At 45.4% G+C, this 19,643-nt stretch overlaps 2 protein-coding genes across 2 annotated transcripts in view; one reads left to right on the top strand and one right to left on the bottom strand.

Annotated features, from left to right (window-relative positions):
- btbd16 (BTB (POZ) domain containing 16) overlaps positions 1-16,833 on the bottom strand; it is a 53,779-nt gene extending 36,946 nt beyond the window's left edge. Inside the window, exon 1 of the mRNA XM_024007034.2 lies at positions 16,753-16,833. The gene's annotated coding sequence lies outside the window, so the exon portion shown is untranslated. The remainder of the gene's footprint in view (positions 1-16,752) is intronic.
- Positions 1-19,643, top strand: part of waplb (WAPL cohesin release factor b) — a 54,875-nt gene that overhangs the window by 7,408 nt on the left and 27,824 nt on the right. The window contains exons 3-7 of the mRNA XM_024007033.2: positions 3,672-4,389; positions 4,681-5,024; positions 11,405-11,529; positions 16,779-16,871; positions 17,948-18,118. Coding sequence (XP_023862801.1) covers positions 3,672-4,389; positions 4,681-5,024; positions 11,405-11,529; positions 16,779-16,871; positions 17,948-18,118 — 1,451 coding nt within the window. The remainder of the gene's footprint in view (positions 1-3,671; positions 4,390-4,680; positions 5,025-11,404; positions 11,530-16,778; positions 16,872-17,947; positions 18,119-19,643) is intronic.

Raw genomic sequence — 19,643 nt, 5'->3', positions numbered from 1 at the left:
GGTAGATCTGTTCTACAGTGCATTAGGAAAGTAATATTATTATTATTATTATTTAGTAATATTTAACAAGTAATCTAACAATTCCACAACAACTACCTAATACACACAAATCTAAGTAAAGGGATGGAGTAAGTATATGTACATATAAATAAATGGTTGAGCGATGACTGAGCGACATAGGCAAGACGCAATAGATGGTATAAAGTACAGTATATACATATGAGATGAGTAATGTAGGATATGTAAACATTATTTAAGTGGCATTATGAAAGTGACAAGTGATCTTTTTTTTTTTTAAAGTGGCCAATGATTTCAAGTCTGTATGTAGGCAGCAGCCGCTCTGTGTTAGTGATGGCTGTGTAACAGTCAGATGGCCTTGAGATAGAAGCTGTTTTTCAGTCTCTGTCCCAACTTTGATGCACATGTACTGACCTCTCCTTCTGGTGGGGTGAACAGACGGTGGCTTGGGTGGTTATTTTCCTTGATTATCTTTTTGGCCTTCTTGTGACATCGGGTGCTGTAGGTGTCCTGGAGGGCAGGTCGTTTTCCCCAGGTGATGCGTTGTGCACACCGCACCACTCTCTGGAGAGCCTTGCGGTTGTGGGCGGTGCAGTTGCCGTACCAGGCGGTGATACAGCCCAACAGGATGCTCTCTGTGTGCATCTGTGGAAGTTTGAGGGTTTTAGGTGACAATTTCTTCAGCCTCCTGAGGTTGAAGAGGCGATGTTGCGCCTTCACCACACTATCTGTGTGCGTGGACCATTTCAGTTTGTCCGTGATGTGTACGCCAAGGAACTTAACTTTCCACCTTCTCCACTGCTGTGCTGTCGATGTGGATGGGGGGTGCTGCCTCTGCGGTTTCCTGAAGTCTAAGATCATCTCATTTGTTTTGTTGACATTGAGTGAGAGGTGGTTTTCCTGACACCACACTGAGTGCCCTCACCTCCTCCCTGTAGTCTGTCTCGTTGTTGATAATCAAGCCCACTACTGTTGTCGTCTTCAAACTTGATTGAGTTGGAGGCGTGCATGGCCACGCAGTCATGGGTGAACAGGGAGTACAGGAGGGGGCTGAGCTCGCACCCTCGTGGGGCCCCAGTGTTGAGGATCAGCGAAGTGGAGATGTTGTTTTCTACCTTCACCACCTGGGGGTGGCCCATCAGGAACTCCAGGACCCAATTGCGCAGAGCGGGGTTGAGCCCCAGGGCCTCAAGCTTAATGATGAGCTTGGAGGGTACTATGACGTTGATTGCTGAGCTGTAGTCAATGAACAGCATTATTACATAGGTATTCCTCTTGTCCAGATGGGATAGGGCAGTGTGATGGCGATTGCATCATCTGTGGACCTATTGGGGCGGTATGCAAATTGAAGTGGGTCTAGGGTGACAGGTAAGATGGAGGTGATATGATCCTTAGTCTCACAAAACACTTCATGACATAAGTGGGTGCTACGGGGCGATGGTCATTTAGTTCAGTTACCTTTGCCTTCTTGGGTACAGGAACAATGGTAGCCATCTTGAAGCATGTGGGGACAGCAGACTGGGATAGAGACAGATTGAATATGTCCATAAACACACCAGCCAGCTGGTCTGCACATGCTTTGGGGATGTGGCTAGGGATGCCGTCTGGGATGGCAGCCTTGCGAGGGTTAACACGTTTAAATGTCTTCCTCACGTTGCCCACGGAGAATGAGAGCCCACTCCTTGGTAGCGGACCACGTCGGAGGCACTGTATTTTCCCCAAAGYGGGCAAAGAAGGTGTTTAGTTTGTCTGGAAGTGTCATGTTGGTGTCATTGACGCGGCTGGTTTTCTATTTGTAGTCCGTATTTGCCTGTAGACCCTGCCACATACGTCTCAGGTCTGAGCCATTGAATTGCAACTCCACTTTGTCCCGATACCGATATTTCGGTTGTTTGATTGCCTTGCGGAGGGAATAACTACACTGTATGTTTTCTGACTTTTTCCCAGTCCTCTTTCCATGGTTAAATGCKGTTTGCGCGTTCAGTTTTGCGTGAATGCCGCCATCTATCCACTGTTTCTGGATAGGGGTGGTTTTAATAGTCACAGTGGATACAACATCTCCAATGCACTTCCTTATAAACTCACTGAGTCAGCGTATAAATAGATATTATTCTCTGCCCGGGAACATTTCCAAGWCCGCGTGATCAAAACAATATTGAAGCGTGGATTCCGATTGGTCAGACCAGCGTTGAGTAGTTCTCGTCACAGGTACATCCTGTTTGAGTGTCTGCCTTTAGGTGTCTGCCTCCTCCTTTAGGACCGGAGGAGCAAAATGGAGTCGTGGTCAGAATTTCTGATGGGAGGGCGGGATAGGGCCTTGTATGCATCTCGGAAGTTATACTAGCAGTGATCCAGTATATTGCCCGCAAGAGTGCTACAATCAATATGCTGATAGAATTTAGGTGGCCTTGTTCTCAAATCTGCTTTGTTAAAATCCCTAGCTCTAATAAATGTGGCCATCCAGTGAAGTTCCTTGAGGACTGTCGTGGTATCGGCTTGAGGGGGGATATACACGGCTGTGACAATAACCGACGAGAATTATCTTGGGAGATATGGTTGGCTTTTGTTTGTGAGGAAGTCTAGGTCATGTGAACAAAAGGTCTTGAGTTCCTGTATGTTACGATTACACCATGAGTTGTTAATCATGACGCATACACCCCCGCCCTTCTTACCAAACCACGAGAAACAAGATTCTCTGGTCTGATGACACTAAGATTGAACTCTTGGGCCTKAATGCCAAGCGTCACGTCTGGAGGAAACCTAGCACCATCCCTATGGTGATGCATGGTGGTGGCAGCATCGTGCTGTGGGGATGTTTTTCAGCGGCAGGGACTGGGGGAGAATAGTGAGGATCGAGGGAAAGATGAACGGAGCAAAGTACAGAGACATCCTTGATGAAAACCTGCTCCAGAGCGSTTCCAACAGGACAACGACCCTAAGCACACAGGCAAGAAGCAGGAGTGGCTTCAGGACAAGTCTCTGAATGTCCTAGAGTGGCCCGGACTTGAACCCGATCGAACATCTCTGGTGAGACCTAAAAGTAGCTGTGCAGCGACGCTCCCCATCCAACCTGACAGAGYTTTAGAGGTTCTGACGAGAAGAATGGGTGAAACTCCCACTTGTAGCGTCGTACACAAGACTCGGCTGTAATCGCTGCCAAATGTGCTTCAGTAAAGGGTCTTAATACTTATGTAAATGTCATTAATTTATTTTTAACTTCATTTATGCAAATTTATAAACCTGTTTTTGCTTTCTCTTCATGGGGTATTGTGTGTAGGTAATAATGATAAGRCTGTAACGTAACAAAATGTAGAAAAAGTCAAGGGGTCTGAATACTTTCTGAATGCACTGTATGTGTGCTATTTTTATTCTTTCCTTATGTTTAGTTTTTGCGTCTTTTACTTTCGTTTTTGTATGCCAGCTTCAAACAACTGAATTATATATATTTTAAATAATAAAAAAATATCTTTCACAGCGTTTTAGATGGTACAATGGTTCTATACACTCTGAGTGCTTGTTTTGTGTCACAAACTGAAATTAGTTGAATTATTAGAATTTTAGTAACCAGGAAATGCCAGAGCGATTTCGGCATATTGCACTTTTAAAATGTGGTGCTAATACACTGTGTTAATAGATTGCCTTTCCACCCCCAGCCAAGCCAAGCCAACCCTGCTGGTCCAGCGAGGGTGCGACTGTGGAGAAACACAGCTATTCATGGTACTGCAACGCCTCGGAAAGCGACAAGAAGCCTATTGCGCAGACCACCACCCTAAAGAGCGAGGCCAAGGACTCTTACGACAACTGGGACGCAGTGATGGGTCTGGGGCCCACCTCCCCCACCCCAGAGCCCCCCAGAAGCCCCCCTTCGTCAATGTGGAGTGGCGAGTGGGGCTATGGTCTCGGTCTGGCCAGGCAGGACAAGACCTCCCCAGAGCCCACTCCCAGTGACRTTGTGGGCCTGGGGGACTTCGAGATCCCGATCGAGCCCTCCGAGTCCCAGGAATACTCCCAGTCTCTGCTCAGGGTCAGCACCCAYTGCCGGACATACCGCCGGCCCAACAAAGGCAAGCAGGCCGGGGACTCTAACAGTACCAGTAGTACTAGCACCAGTACAGCCTTCAGTAGTGGGCCTGGATCTGGCCCTCTCGAGACCAACAATACAGAGAACAGCAGCAAGCCGGCGGGCCGTGGGCGGACGAGAGACTTCACAGTGCTTCACCCGTCCTGCTTGTCGGTGTTTAACGTCACCATTCAGGACAGGGTCATGGAGGAATACACCCCCGCTGCCGCCGTTGCTGCCCCCCTGACAGACCAGGGAGAGACTGGCCGTCTGAGGAAGAAGACCGAACCAGCACCAGCTAAACCCACCAGGTGACCTACTGCTACCTACCTACTTACCGCTAGACTGGGATAATCACTGTTGTTGTTAGATTATGATGTTTGGGCTATTTCTGCTCCCTTCACTGAGTCATAACAATGAGGTATGTTTCTCTCCCCCCATGGGAATGACCTGCACACTGCAGTATAGGCTATGCTCTCAAATGTGTGTTTGGATTCTTCTATTTTCCTGATAAACATGCATCCTTCAATATCTCACACCTGCTCAAAGACATTGGATATGTGTAGGTTGTTCTAACTTCTGTCTCTGCTTCTCTCTACCAGGTTCAGACCCACACAGAGCAAGACCAAGAAAGACACCAAGTTGGACTTTTTTGGCTTTGAGGAAAATGAAGCGGGCCGTGGTGCCACCCAGGAGGAAGCCAGTTCCGACCCAGTGGCATCCGGCAGCTCCAACTACAAGATCAAGTATTTTGGCTTTGAYGATATGAGTGGCAGCGACAGCGACGAAGACGAGGGCTCCCAGGCCAAAGAGAGGAGGAAGGCTAAGAGGGCCGCCGCGGCTGCAGCCACAGCTTATGCTGCCTCCGCTGCTGCCATGGAGATGAGGGTGGACAGCCCCCTGTCCGCCAGCGAGGAGCTGGAGAGTCAGACCAGCAGCCACTCAGGTCAGGCACAGGGCCTCAGGCGAGGCCAGTAGTARCACACACACACACACWCTCTCTCTCWGACCAGCATCGGTACAGGGCAGACTCAGTCAAGGTCAATTTCAAGAACATGGAGTTCTCTACACACACACACACACTTCTAATGCCTGGTGGACACTACACAACTTTCAAAATCCTAACGTCGCTGAGCTTCTCGCGTTAAACGACCATCTTTCCTGTAGTTGTCTTGCCAACGTAGTGGTGTGCACTAAACAATGTAGCACAGACGGATCACACTGCACGATTCTTCACTTGGTTGTGAGGATTCAAGATACCAAGTTGTCTCACAAAAACAAGGATGTGCTTAGACTTAACATAGCTACTAGCTGTGCAGTAAAGTAGCCTCATAAGCATTCAGTCAGACATTCACGCTTGCCATACAGAGTTGAAATATCTAGCAAACATTTTGAATTGAATAACATTGCTTGTACATTTCAGAACTGTAAAGATTTGACCCTTTGGCTTTGGTTAAAGGCAAGTACAAACGCATACTAGTACTAGTCATCGCGCCAGCTCGCCTCTACACGTTCTGGGTGATGCGAAACAATGGCATCTCACAGTCTTTTTTTTGGCGAGCTCTCGTTGGCTATTGCTGATCACTATTCTCAAAACTTGTTGTTGCTCATATCACACTACAGGAGCATTGCAGATTTTGTGCTGATAAAATCAAACGTTTGAAAATATCGGGACTTCTGGAACTGCTCGAAAACGAGATGTATCCCTCAGATTGCGTCTCTGACCCCTCGCATTAAAAATCAAATCAAATTTATTAGTCACATACACATGGTTAGCAGATGTTAATGCGAGTGTAGCGAAATGCTTGTGCTTCTAGTTCCGACAATGCAGTAATAACAACAAGTAATCTAACCTAACAATTCCACAACTACTACCTATAACACACAAGTGTAAAGGGATAAAGAATATGTTCATAAAGATATATGAATGAGTGATGGTACAGAACGGCATAGGCAAGATGCAGTAGATGGTATAGAGTACGGTATATACATATGAGATGAGTACTGTAGGGTATGTAAACATAAAGTGGCATAGTTTAAAGTGGCTAGTGGTACATGTATTACATAAAGATGGCAAGATGCAGTAGATGATATAGAGATACAGTATATACATATGAGATGGGTAATGTAGGGTATGTAAACATTATATTAAGTGGCATTGTTTAAAGTGGCTATGGTACATTACATAATTTCCATCAATTCCCATTTTTAAAGTGGCTGGAGTTGAGTCAGTATGTTGGCAGCGGCCGCTAAATGTTAGTGGTGGCTGTTTAACAGTCTGATGGCCTTGAGATAGAAGCGTTTTTTCAGTCTCTCGGTCCCTGCTTTGATGCACCTGGACTGACCTCGCCTTCTGGATGATAGCGGGGTGAACAGGCAGTGGCTTGGGTGGTTGTTGTCCTTGATGATCTTTATGGCCTTCCTGTGACATCGGGTGGTGTAGGTGTCCTGGAGGCAGGTAGTTTGCCCCCCGGTGATGCGTTCTGCAGACCTCACTACCCTCTGGAGAGCCTTACGGTTGTGGCGGAGCAGTTGCCGTACCAGGCGGTGATACAGCCCGACAGGATGCTCTCGATTGTGCATCTGTAGAAGTTTGTGAGTGCTTTTGGTGACAAGCCGAATTTCTTCAGCCTCCTGAGGTTGAAGAGGCGCTGCTGCGCCTTCTTCACAACGCTGTCTGTGTGGGTGGACCAATTCAGTTTGTCCGTGATGTGTACACCGAGGAACTTAAAACTTTCCACCTTCTCCACTACTGACCCGTCGATGTGGATAGGGGGGTGCTCCCTCTGCTGTCCTGAAGTCCACAATCATCTCCTTTGTTTTGTTGACGTTGAGTGTGAGGTTATTTTCCTGACACCACACTCGAAGGCCCTCACCTCCTCCCTGTAGGCCTCTCTCGTCGTGTTTGGAATCAAGCCTACCACTGTATGTCATCCGCAAACTTGATTGATTGAGTTGGAGGCGTGCATGGCCACGCAGTCGTGGGTGAACAGGGAGTACAGGAGAGGGCTCAGAACGCACCCTTGTGGGGCCCCAGTGTTGAGGATCAGCAGGGTGGAGATGTTGTTACCTACCCTTACCACCTGGGGGCGGCCCGTCAGGAAGTCCAGGACCCAGTTGCACAGGGCGGGGTCGAGACCCAGGGTCTTGAGCTTGATGACGAGTTTGGAGGGTACTATGGTGTTAAATGCTGAGCTGTAATCGATGAACAGCATTCTCACATAGGTATTCCTCTTGTCCAGATGGGTTAGGGCAGTGTGCAGTGTGGTTGCGATTGCGTCGTCTGTGGACCTATTGTGTCGGTAAGCAAATTGGAGTGGGTCTATGGTGTCCGGTAGGGTGGAGGTGATGTGGTCCTGACTAGTCTCTCAAAGCACTTCATGATGACGGAAGTGAGTGCTACGGGGCGGTAGTCGTTTAGCTCAGTTACCTTAGCTTTCTTGGAACAGGAACAATGGTGGCCCTCTTGAAGCATGTGGGAACAGCAGACTGATAAGGATTGATTGAATATGTCCGTAAACACACCAGCCAGCGGTCTGCGATGCTCTGAGGACGCGGCTGGGAATGCCGTCTGGGCCTGCAGCCTTGCGAGGGTTAACACGTTTAAATGTTTTACTCACCTCGGCTGCAGTGAAGGAGAGCCCGCAGGTTTTGGTAGCGGGCCGTGTCAGTGGCACTGTATTGTCCTCAAAGCGGGCAAAAAAGTTATTTAGCCTGTCTGGGAGCAAGACATCCTGGTCCGCGACGGGGCTGGTTTTCTTTTGTAATCCGTGATAGACTGTAGACCCTGCACCATACCTCTTGTGTCTGAGCTGTTGAATTGCGACTCTATTTTGTCTCTGTACTGGGACTTAGCCTGTTTGATTGCCTTGCGGAGAGAATAGCTACACTGTTTGTATTCGGTCATGTTTCCGGTCACCTTGCCCTGGTTAAAAGCAGTGGTTCGCGCTTTCAGTTTCACGCGAATGCTGCCGTCAATCCACGGTTTCTGGTTTGGGAATGTTTTAATCGTTGCTGTGGGTACGACATCGTAAATGCACTTCCTAATGAACTCGCTCACCGAATCAGCATATTCGTCCATGTTGTTGTTGGACGCAATGCGGAACATATTCCAATCCGCGTGATCGAAGCAGTCTTGAAGCGTGGAATCAGATTGGTCGGACCAGCGTTGAACAGACCTGAGCGCGGAGCTTGTTGTTTTAGTTTCTGTTTGTAGGCTGGAATCAACAAAATGGAGTCGTGGTCAGCTTTTCCGAAAGGAGGGCGGGGGAGGGCCTTATATGCGCGCGGAAGTTAGTATAACAATGATCCAGGGTTTTACCAGCCCTGGTAGCACAATCGATATGCTGATAGAATTTAGGGAGTTTTGTTTTTAGATTAGCCTTGTAAAATCCCCAGCTACGATGAATGCAGCCTCAGGGGGTGTGGTTTCCAGTTTACAAAGAGTCAGATAAAGGTCGTTCAGGGCCATCGATGTGTCTGCTTGGGGGGAATATATACGGCTGTGATTATGATCAAAGAGAATTCCCTTGGTAGATAATGCGGTCGACATTTGATTGTGAGGAGTTCTAGATCAGGTGAACAGAATGACTGAGTTCCTGTGTGTTGTATGATGATCACACCACGTCTCGTTAATCATAAGGCATACCCCCCCGCCCCTCTTCTTACCAGAAAGATGTTTGTTTCTGTCGGCGCGATGCGTGAAGAAACCAGCTGGCTGCACCGACTCCGTTAGCGTCTCTTGAGTTAGCCATGTTTCCGTGAAGCAGAGCACGTTGCAATCCCTGATGTCTCTCTGGAATGTTACCCGTGCTCGCGATTTCATCAACCTTATTGTCAAGAGACTGGACATTGGCGAAGTAGTATGCTAGGGAGTGGAGCGCGATGTGCCCGTCTCCGAAGCCTGACCAAGAGACCGCTACGTTTGCCCCTTTTAACGGCGTCGCATAGGGTCCCCGGCTGGGATCAGATCCATTGTATTGGGTGGAAGGCAAAACACTGGATCCGTTTCGGGAAAGTCATATTCCTGGTTATAACGATGGTGAGTTGACGTTAATCGTATATTCAGTAGTTCCTCCCGACTGTATGTAATGAAACCTAAGATTACCTGGGGTACCGATGTAAGAAATAACACATAAAAAAACAAAATACTGCATATTTTCCAAGGAACGCGAAGCGAGGCGGCCATCTCGGTCGGCGCCATTTATAAGTATAAGTAAACGAGCATCGGTGACGGCCACGTGCCCCGAGTAGGCAACGGCATGGGGATTTTGTCTTCGATCTCAAAAACTTGTCTGGGACAGCTACACTGAACAAAAAATATCAACACACCAAGTGTTGGTCCCATGTCCCATGTTTCATGAGCTGAAATAAAAAATCGCTGAAATGTTCCATAAGCACAAAAAGCTTTCTCTCAAATTTTTTACACAAATTTGTTTACATCCCTGTTAGTGAGCATTTCTTCTTTGCCAACCACCTGACAGGTGTTGCATAGCAAGAAGCTGATTAAACAGCATGGTCATTACACAGGTGCACCTTGTGCTGGGGACAAAAGACCAATAGAATGTGCAGTTTTGTCACAACACAATGCCACAGATGTCTCATGTTTTGAGGGAGTGTGCAATTGGCATGCTGACTGCAGGAATGTCCACCAGAGCTGCTGCCAGATAATTTAATGTTTATTTATTTACCATAAGCCACCTCCAACGTTGTTTTAGAGAATTTAGCAGTATGTCCAACCCGCCTCACAACCGCACACCACGTTTATAACGTTATGTGCATCAGCGGTTTGCTGATGTCAATGTTGTGAACAGACTGTCCCATGGTGGTGTGGTGTTATGGGCAGGCATAAGCTACAGACAACGAACACAATTGCATTTTATCAATGGCAATTTGAATGCACAAAGATGCCTTGACGAGATCCTGAGGCCCATTGTCGTACCATTCATCTGCCGCTATCACGTTATGTTCAGCATGATAATGCACGGCCCCATGTTGCTAGGATCTGTACACAATTCCTGGAAGCTGAAGATGTCTCAGTTCTTCCATTTCCTGCATGCTCACCAGACATGTCACCCATTGATCATGTTTGGAATGCTCTGGATCGACGTGTATAGCGGCGTGTTCCAGTTCCCTCCAATGTCCAGCACCTTGGCACAGCCATTGAGGAGTGGGACAACATTCCACCGGCCACAATCAACAGCCTGAATAACCTCACGCTTCGATTTATGAGGCAAATGGTGGTCACACCAGATACTGACTGTTTTTCTGATCCACACCCCTACCTTTAAGGTATTTGTGACCAATCGATCCATATCTGTATTACCAGTTGTGAAATCCAATGATTAGGTCCTAATGAATTTATTTCAATTGACTGATTTCCTTATGAACACTAACTTTGTTGCGTTTTTATATTTTTGTTCAGTATAAATCGTGGCCAAAATTGTATAGTGTACACCTTGCTTAAGCTAACATATGGGTTTCTACTAAGCCAACAAGGAATTGTGTTACCAACGATCATTTAGCGATTTGATTAGGAATTTTAGGGCTGCTGTAAGTATAAAAAAATATTTTGAACCCTTGATTTTGGCTTTACTGCTATTAGCCCATAGAAATGCATTGAATAACAGCTTCGTACATGGATAAACGGTCACAAAAAAAGCACAAKGAAGTTCGTTCTGGAGTGTCTGTCTTATATCCGAGGGAAATACTTAAAAAAAAATATATATATATACTTTTACATGTCACCTTAGTTTAGTGCCTAAAGTATCTCCATATATACTTCCATTCATTTTTTAAAACTGATACCTGGCTACCTTTTAGACTTGTCTTCAGAGGCTTGTGGGCATCCTAGAGTAAAACAACTGACATGTTCGTGAGAGACTCACCTTTCCATAGAGGGATTATTGTGTAGCCCAAACTGTTCGGACGCTACAGACAGAAGTTGGCAAATCATCTGTACCGACTTCAGGCGAGTGCAGTGGATTGAGACGCAGCCCATGTAAAAATAAAACATGTCTAGCTTAAACTGACGGATTTGGATGAGGATTTTTTTAATGACGTTAATTAGATTTCCGCGGGGCACGAACATCGACTCTTGAGGGTTAACCCTAATTGCTCCTGTAAGTTGCTCTGGATAAGAGCATCTGCTAAATGACTAAAATGTAAATCGACTATACTCAAACAATTTAGGCTAGTAATGACTTCGTCACAGATCTTATAATTCACGATAGGATTCTGTTTATGTAATTCTATGGACTTGGTAATGAACTGTGATGTTCGTGTCCTATTCTAACACACGTCAACCTTTTGGCATGTCCCTTGTAGATGTGATGGACTTCCCAGAGGACAACTCTGCCTCTGTGGGCCTAGAGATGCCCAGGAGACCTCAGGCAAAACAGGTGGAGAAATCCAAGGAGACCAATAGGAAGATCTTCAGTGGCCCCAAAAAGGTAAGAAGTGTTCTATGGCAACTCTCCCTGCACTCAAGTCCAGGATAGTGTTCATCAGGCCACAGCGACACAACTCTTCGAAACGTTTTCCCACGGAAAACAAAAAAGCTCTTTTTATTGGACATGGTCAGGTAGTTCCCTCCCTGTTTCAGTCTGTTTGGTGCCCAATGAACTAGACCCAGAACATTCATCAGAGAATGAGTAGACTACACTCTGTATGCGCTGCTGAGATGCCAGGCCAAAACGGCTTGTTGGATTATTTGTATGTGGATGAATGGAGCGATGAGAGCTGTCACTGAAGGTCTCTGGTCCTAGGTACCAATAGGTGTGAAGCGCCCCCACCTATGGGACTCCACTCATTTAGCTGGAGTTGCATACCTAGMAACGGTCATTCTCTCATTTCTCTCTCATCCAGAGAACCAGTAATGCCCGTTCTCCAATCRCTTAGATGGACTTCATCTGTAAGTGCTCCACTATTGATCTTTAAGAGCAAGGCCATGTTTAGAATGGGGTGGGAAATTATTTTGTGGGAAAATCAGAAACATTTTATGTGTTGAGGTTGTGAAGTACAGGTTATAGGTCATACAATGGTTCATAGTCATTATTTGTGAAGGCAACGTGCACATTTTAAGTGTATTCTCATAAATCTGTTTTTGCATTTGGGCTACTACAAACCTGTGGAGTGCCAAGGTGCCTTCCAAGTCTTTGGAGGTGTTTTCTGCTCAGAGATTCCTCATACAAAGCCCTGTAATGTACTCCATGCAAGTAAAATAATAAACGCGCTGAGCTCATTTGAAAAACACTAGCCCTCCAAAAGGACCTGGGTATTCATGAGTCGTCAAAAGGCAGCGTTTTCTATTGCGGCTGGCCCAACTGCAGGGGTAGTGAAGTGGCACTCTGGCGCATGCAGTTTACATGGACATGTCCCGAATTGTGCACGCTTCCCTATATAGTGCACTATTTTTGACCAGGGCCCCGTTGTGCACTATGTAGGTAATAGGGTGCCATTTGGGGCACAGCCTGTAACTAAAGAACCCTTACAAAAAACAATTTGAATTGGATGCATAACAATCTATCTTCTTCTCATGCAGTTTGCTTACAAATTACAGAAAAAATGCTTCTGTTTTGCATAATAATCCAACAATTCCCTCTTTCATTCTGCATAACCAGTTGTGCTTGATGCATTATTTGTGTATGTACATTCTGGGCCTCTGTATTTGTCATTTTAAAATGTGTGCCAAACAACAACCAATTGCAAAGTTTAACATGCTATGCACAAGGACGATTTATAACAATTTTCACAGAATTAGAAAATAAACACATTTACTTGAAGAACAGTGCAGATGCAAAGTTTGGTAACAGAATGACGGTTTGTTCTGTTTGTGCCTTCATTCTGTTACCAAGCTTTGCATCTGGACTGTGCTTAAAGTAAATATGTTTTTGTCAAATTTTCGGTGTGCATAGTTTGGTTTGTTTAACTTAGCAGTCATTGCTTTTTGTTTGACGTACGTTTTAAAGCGAAACATCGGAGTCTCCGCATCATTCTGTTACCGTAGAGTTGCCCGTATGCCAATCTGTTGATGTCGGCTGTCAGACGTTCGAGGTTGATTTAATGGCCACCATCATTATCATGTCGTCTCTGACTAATTCATGTCAGTGCTGTATATGGGCACCTAGCACTGCTCCAGTCTGGATGAGTGGACGTGGCTGAACAGCGAGTGTGTTGTGTTTATTGAGTAGCTCTCTCTCAGGCTGGTTAGGGCTCTGTCTGCTGCCTATGGACAGGCCAAGGCTGCCCTTCCCTCCCCTCTGTTCACAGCACACTTCTAGACTCTGAGCCAGGCTGGCTCTTCTACATTAATCATGGATATGATGCATCTACCGACTCTCTCTCATTTTGCCCACACTCTCTTTGTCTGTCCATCTTCCTCACTCTCAGTCCTCAAGTTAACTTGGCTGTTTTTTCTCCTTATCTCTCTGGTGGTYGTCCCCAGGCAGTGATTTGGCCCATATCTCTCCTAAAAGTATTGCTATTATTGCTTTATAGATTTTTCTAGGATTCCTCTTCCTGTTTTCAATCTGTTATTGTGTCTGGTTCTGCTGAACCAACCTCTCTTCCTGTTTTGTGTGCCTGTTGCCGTGCCTGTTGCCTAAGGAGAGGCTTATGGCTCCTGCTTTCTCTTGGATTGGCTTTGAGCTCCAATGTTTGTGCACAAGATGGATGTTGGGCATTTTTTCACGTGCCAACAGTTGAACCTGAGAGCTTGTGTGCTCTCATTGCGCCGTGAAAATGATTTCTGCAGGGCAGGCGTCGGTAACAGGATGCGTGTTGGTTAGGTGGGTGGTGCTGGCCCGCTTAAAACAGCAGCATTGGATTGCAGGAAGACTCAGAACATTTTTAACCTGCCTTGAGAGATATTCTCCTCACGGGGTTTAACGTTGTGGGTGTTTATGACGGTTGGTAATGACTCATTTCAGACGGTTAAAAGTAATTAAATTAGAATCAGGGTTCTCCCCAAAATATATATATATATATATATATTTTTTTTTGTCTTTTTAAGGCCTTTTTTGCTCTATATTGCAGGAAATGGCAGTTACGCCGTACTCGGCATATCACCTTGTTAAAATATCCTGCAGAGAACCCTAAGAATGCGCCACAGGTTATTTATAGTGTCAAGCCCAAATCTCTCCTCGGTAAAGATGCACAGGTGTTTAAAGGCCCAGCATTCCCCCACTCCTCATCATAATCATTCTCACTCTGGCTTAATGACTTCAGTGGCTCACCGACAGCATGGCGTAGAAGACTGGGGTGAATACGGTAGAGAAAGAGGCAATAATCTTGTCAGATACCTTGCTGGTGGTAGAGTACATTCCAAATGGCACCCCCTTCCCGAATTAATGAAGTACGCTAGGGGCCCTGGTCACATGTATTGTGGTGTAGGTTGTCATGTTGGATTCAAACATAGTAATGCCCTCTGTCTGTTTCCACACGTTCTGTGATTGTCTGTCTTTAACAAAACTAACTGGTTTACAGGGTTGGGTTGCTTGATGACTGGCAGGAACATGAAGTGGGTTTTTTCTATTTTCTTTCACAGCTTTGTTTTGGTGTTTTAACGACAGCTTTTAAATCTGAGGCTCATTTGAGGTTAAACGRCATTAGCGTGTGTGTGAGACGGTGTAGTCATGAGTCATACAAGTATGTTTGCATGTGGTGTGTTACACGGTATCGGAATCACTAAGCTGGGTTTCCCGATTTTTCACTTAAATGTATGCCAAACAAAAACCATTGATTTCAGTTTAACAAGGACTACTTTGGACAATTTACATACTTTGTATCTGCACAGTTCTTCCTGTAAATGTTTTTGTAAAATATTCAGTGGTGGAAGTTGTTAAAAGTAGTCCTTGTTCTATGGTTAAACTTTGATTTCAATGGTTTTTGATTGGTCAAATTTATTTTTAGGTGACAAATCGGAGTCTCAGCGTATTTCCGTTATAATGGAATTGCCCATGTCTCATAAGACCAGAGCAGGGCTGCTGTTACTGTCTTGAGTGGTCCTGGAGCACAACAGCTGATGGCTGGTTGAATGGTTCAATTGAACCCCACCTACAGCTGTAAATGACAGCTCCTCAGTCTTCTGCTAAGTGTGTGTGTGTCTGTGTTTACTTGCTTGCACTAGTCTCAGAGGGCCTTGGTCAAACATGACTTAATTTGGCAGTGTTGGGGAGGGAGGGCTCAAGTGTTCATTTCCTTGTATCTGACCTTCTCGTGTTTGTGTGTGTGTGTGTGCGCGCGTGACCGATAAGTGCCCGTGTTTACAGAAAATGCCTTTTGGCATGAGCTCACACTCCCATGGGGGTGAGGTGCGGGGTGGGCGTTGAATCTTCCTGTCTGCGTCCTYTTGATTAGGATCATTGTTAAGAGTAGAGGGCCTAAATGAACGTCTCCGTACTCTCCGTTCATTGTTTCCTGCAGTGCTCTGTCCTCAGACAACAATGTTTGTTCTCTTTTTCCTTTTTCTTTGATTCATTATTAATATCCCAGCAACAGGCTGAGCCAATAGGCTCCCTTTAAGCAGAGAGGTTTGTGTGACTGTGCATACCCACGCCTGTGTGTGTATGTACACAGCGCTGGCTGTTGTCTCCAGTCAGTCCTGCTGTTTGAGCAGTCCTGGCTGCCTCTGGTGGTTTAATAGGCATTCATTTAGTTTCTCTCTCTCTCCCTGGGGCTTCTTTGTTACAGGAACCAACAAAGACCGATGTCTTGTATCTAATCAGCTCTCTCTATCGTCTCTCTGTAAATGGGGTTGCGAGAGAAAAGTTGTCCTTGGTTCATAGAACCGGGGTTACATCAGGCACCTCCGGTAGCCGCTAAATGCGGTTATAGTAAACAGCGGTTTCTGTTTTCTTCCTACAAATATGGCTCTATCTTTTGAATGGTTTAGGCTACGAAATATTTTGAAAGATAAAACTCTAATGAACGCGTACATACTTTCTTATCCGTATTTGTTTGAAACTGCACTGTTGGTTAGGGGCTCGTAAGTAAGCATTTCAATGTAACACCTGTTGTATTCGGCGCATGTGACTAATAAAATTTGATTTGATACGTAATGTTTCCCTCTACAATGCCCACAAGCCGTTAGAATTCAGTGGACAAGACCAGGCGCTAAATCAGACTGGGGAAAAATATGTTGTTTTCTACACAGAAGATCATACAACATCATTGCCTGATGATCTTCTGAACTTCCCAATACCTTTCTGATGCATTTCAGTCATTTCAAACCATATTTCTTTCAGATTAAAATACTGTCAGAAGTACTATCAGACTGATTTGTAATAGACTGGCATAGCCCCAATAAAAAAAGTTAACTTTGGCCATTGATTACATCACTTTTTTTTGGCATGGTGGGGTCACAAAGAAATGTTTATCAAAATGGGTTCACGGGCCAACACAGTTTGGGAACCCCTGCTCTACTTTGATGAGTGAATTGAGGCGCTATGTTCCAAGACATTGAGATCACGTCTAAAATCAGAAATCMCCTCGAATTATTAGGAGAAATTGACTACACTTTGAATCAGCTCAGTGGTTTTTAAACACAGTATACTGTTGCAGTTGGGTTGTAGTGTGTGGTGATCAATGATTCTCAAATGATGTGTTCTAAGTAACACTGTTCTAGCAGGAGGGGCTGAACTGTGATGGAATGTGAAGTAACCTGATGGACTTACCTCATGTTTTTCTGTTTCCCCTGTAGTCTCCCACTAAAGCTGTGTACAACGCCAGACACTGGAACAGAGAGCCAGAGGAGCTGCCCCCGCCACCTTTACTCCGTTCAACCACTGCACCCGTGAGTAACCCCCCTCCCCCCTAATCACCACCCTAGTTACGGGTGTCACCCACCAACCCCACGTCAAATACTAGCCCTGGCACTCCCATCAGCCTGCCTATCCAGCTAGCTAGAGGTATGAGATTTCTGCAGCTGGTGAACACTGCACCACAAACTGTTCTCATTTTCTCTCATCCTCTCTTGCTCTCTCTGTTCAAGTACCAGCAACATGGCTGAATCAGTCCCATGGAAACGGGACAGTGAACACTAATGCAATTTTCCATGCCCTCGACCCATAACTTCCATACGACACTCCCTTTCCATCCTCACTCTCACCCTCCCTCCACAACAAACGATGCTCCAGTTGGTCTCTTCACTGTGGTTTACCCCCTTAAGGCCACTCTACTCCACGCTGTGTCCCAAATGGCACCCTATTCTCTTTTTATAGTGCACTGGGGTGCTATTTTAGGATGCACCCTGCGTCTGATTCATTTTCCATATGTCATTAGATGCATGTGTGGCACCGTGCCATTTCCTGGAATTCATTATCCTTTAAAAAAATGCATCACAGCTCTGAACGCTCTTTACCGATAATGTTAGTACCGCTCTGAACGCTCCTCCGTCTTACCAATGATGTTAGTACCGCTCTGAACGCGCCTCCTTATCCGTAATGTTAGCCATGTATTACAGGTCCCTATAACTCCCTCATCCCTTGCCTTCCCTCGAACTGCTAGAAGAGACTCAGAGCCTGTGTGTGGTGTGAAACTGAGTGTTTTTACTGGGCCTTATCTGGCCTCTTATGTAAGGGGCAGGAGGCTGTTGGCTGGTGTTCAACAGCATGAATCAGCAGCAGCGCCGTGTACTGAGCTGAGAGCAGGTGGCTGTGTGGTTCTGCTTGTCTCCCTCTGACCCACTCTCTACTTCTGCCCTTTTCACTCACTCTCTCTCACACACACACACACACACACACACACACACACACACACACACACACACACACACACACACACACACACACACACACACACACACACACACACACCTTTCCTTCCTTATCCTCTCTCGTTTCTCTCTCTCTCGTTCTATCTATCTACCAGGCTAGCCAGTCAAGCAGGGGCAGCAAGGACTCTGCTAACTCTCACAAAGACGATGGCCTGTTCAAGGCGCCGCCATGCCCGCCTCCCAAAGTCATCAAGTCTGTGTCGTTCCCCACTGAGCCTTACCAGGACATCGTCACCGCACTGAAATGTAGGAAAGAGCACAAGGAGGTGAGCTTCTGTTCTACCTGGCAACCCATCACTGTAGCTCTGTTCGAATAATCATACTAACCATACTATTTGATGTAAATTGAGTATGTAGTATGCTTATTGGTTATAGTATGGATATAGTTAGTATGCCAAAAGTTCCGGGATGTCGTACTAAATTTGCCAAAGTACGAATTATACTAACAGTGGACACGATTTCCATGTTTTTACGGCCTGTAATGTAATTCTTCAGATAATGGCGTAAATATATGCAGCCGAAGTCCAWCGAGAGCGGATACAAATTCTTTGCTGTAAATAATTGACAAATAAAATAATGACTTTTCAAGTAAATTACCTTACATTATGTTTTCTAACAATTTGTTAGCTAGGCTATCCTTACGAGCCACATAGCATATAATTACAGCAGTATGTTACAGCAGTATGTACCAGTAGTTTAGCTAGCTACCAAACGTTAGTTTGCTACTACTGCATTTAACTTGCCAGTATATTAACTATATGCTATCTAACTAACTACCCAACGTTTATTGATTATTCCAGTCATTCTTAGCTAAGTGGTATAGTCGTGTGTTCTCAATGGACATTTGGGTGCTTTCGTAAATTCACTCTGGCTAGCTACTCTGATTTCAAAGCACTCTCGAGTGTACCAGAGCTCAGAATAACTGATGAATTTTCAAACGCCCAGAGCGCACTCTGGCACTCCAGATTGAATTGAAGAATATACCCGACGTTGTAAAATGTCTACCTAGTAATTTGTTATGCTAACAAGAGGTTGCATAGCGACAGCATCAACTTCTGGGAGAAAGGTGTAGCGCTAGTATGCTCAAMTGAAAGGATACCGTTCGTTTACAGTACACTAAAATGAACTAATTAGTACGTAGTGTGTGTATATACTCATGAAGTATGTAGTATACAGTATGTCAGTATGGGTATTCGAACACAGGTTGTGTCTGGAACTCAGTATCTATAAAGCACAGCCTATAAGAACACAAGCGATTGTCCTGGGGCTGTATGTATCAATCATCTTGGATTAAACGTGCTGATCTATGATCAGTTTTGCCTTCCAGATCATAATGAATACGTTTTATTTGGACAGGGGGACCTGATCCTTGATCATCTAATGAATATGGGCCCTGGTTTACAATGTTGAAAGTGGAGTTAAACAAAAGCACCAATTCAACTGAAAGGATAATGATCAGACATATCTTGTTTGGTCAGGTGTAATTCAACTTATTTAGAAATAGCCTCTTGAAACGAATCAGTGAATTCTGAGGCTGTGTATCGATTACTCTATACCTCCTATAAGACAATACTGCAGGATCCCTGAATCCCTAAACAGTGGTTAATGTAACCATCTGTAGTTATTTATCTTATTACAGTGGTGTCTTGCATGCTAAGCAGTGTTAGCCCCTCTAGGAACTGCAGTGTGGGCAGTTCCATAGGCAGGAGCAGTGTAATGGGCATCTCACATCTTTAAATTCCATCTGCAGTTTCATTTGCTGTCTTGTGTTTGTGGTCTTGGCTCCTGACC

Source organism: Salvelinus sp. IW2-2015, linkage group LG18 (genome assembly GCF_002910315.2).
Source record: "Salvelinus sp. IW2-2015 linkage group LG18, ASM291031v2, whole genome shotgun sequence".
NCBI classification, from domain to species: Eukaryota; Metazoa; Chordata; class Actinopteri; order Salmoniformes; family Salmonidae; genus Salvelinus; species Salvelinus sp. IW2-2015.
This window is presented reverse-complemented; position numbering and strand designations above follow the sequence as displayed.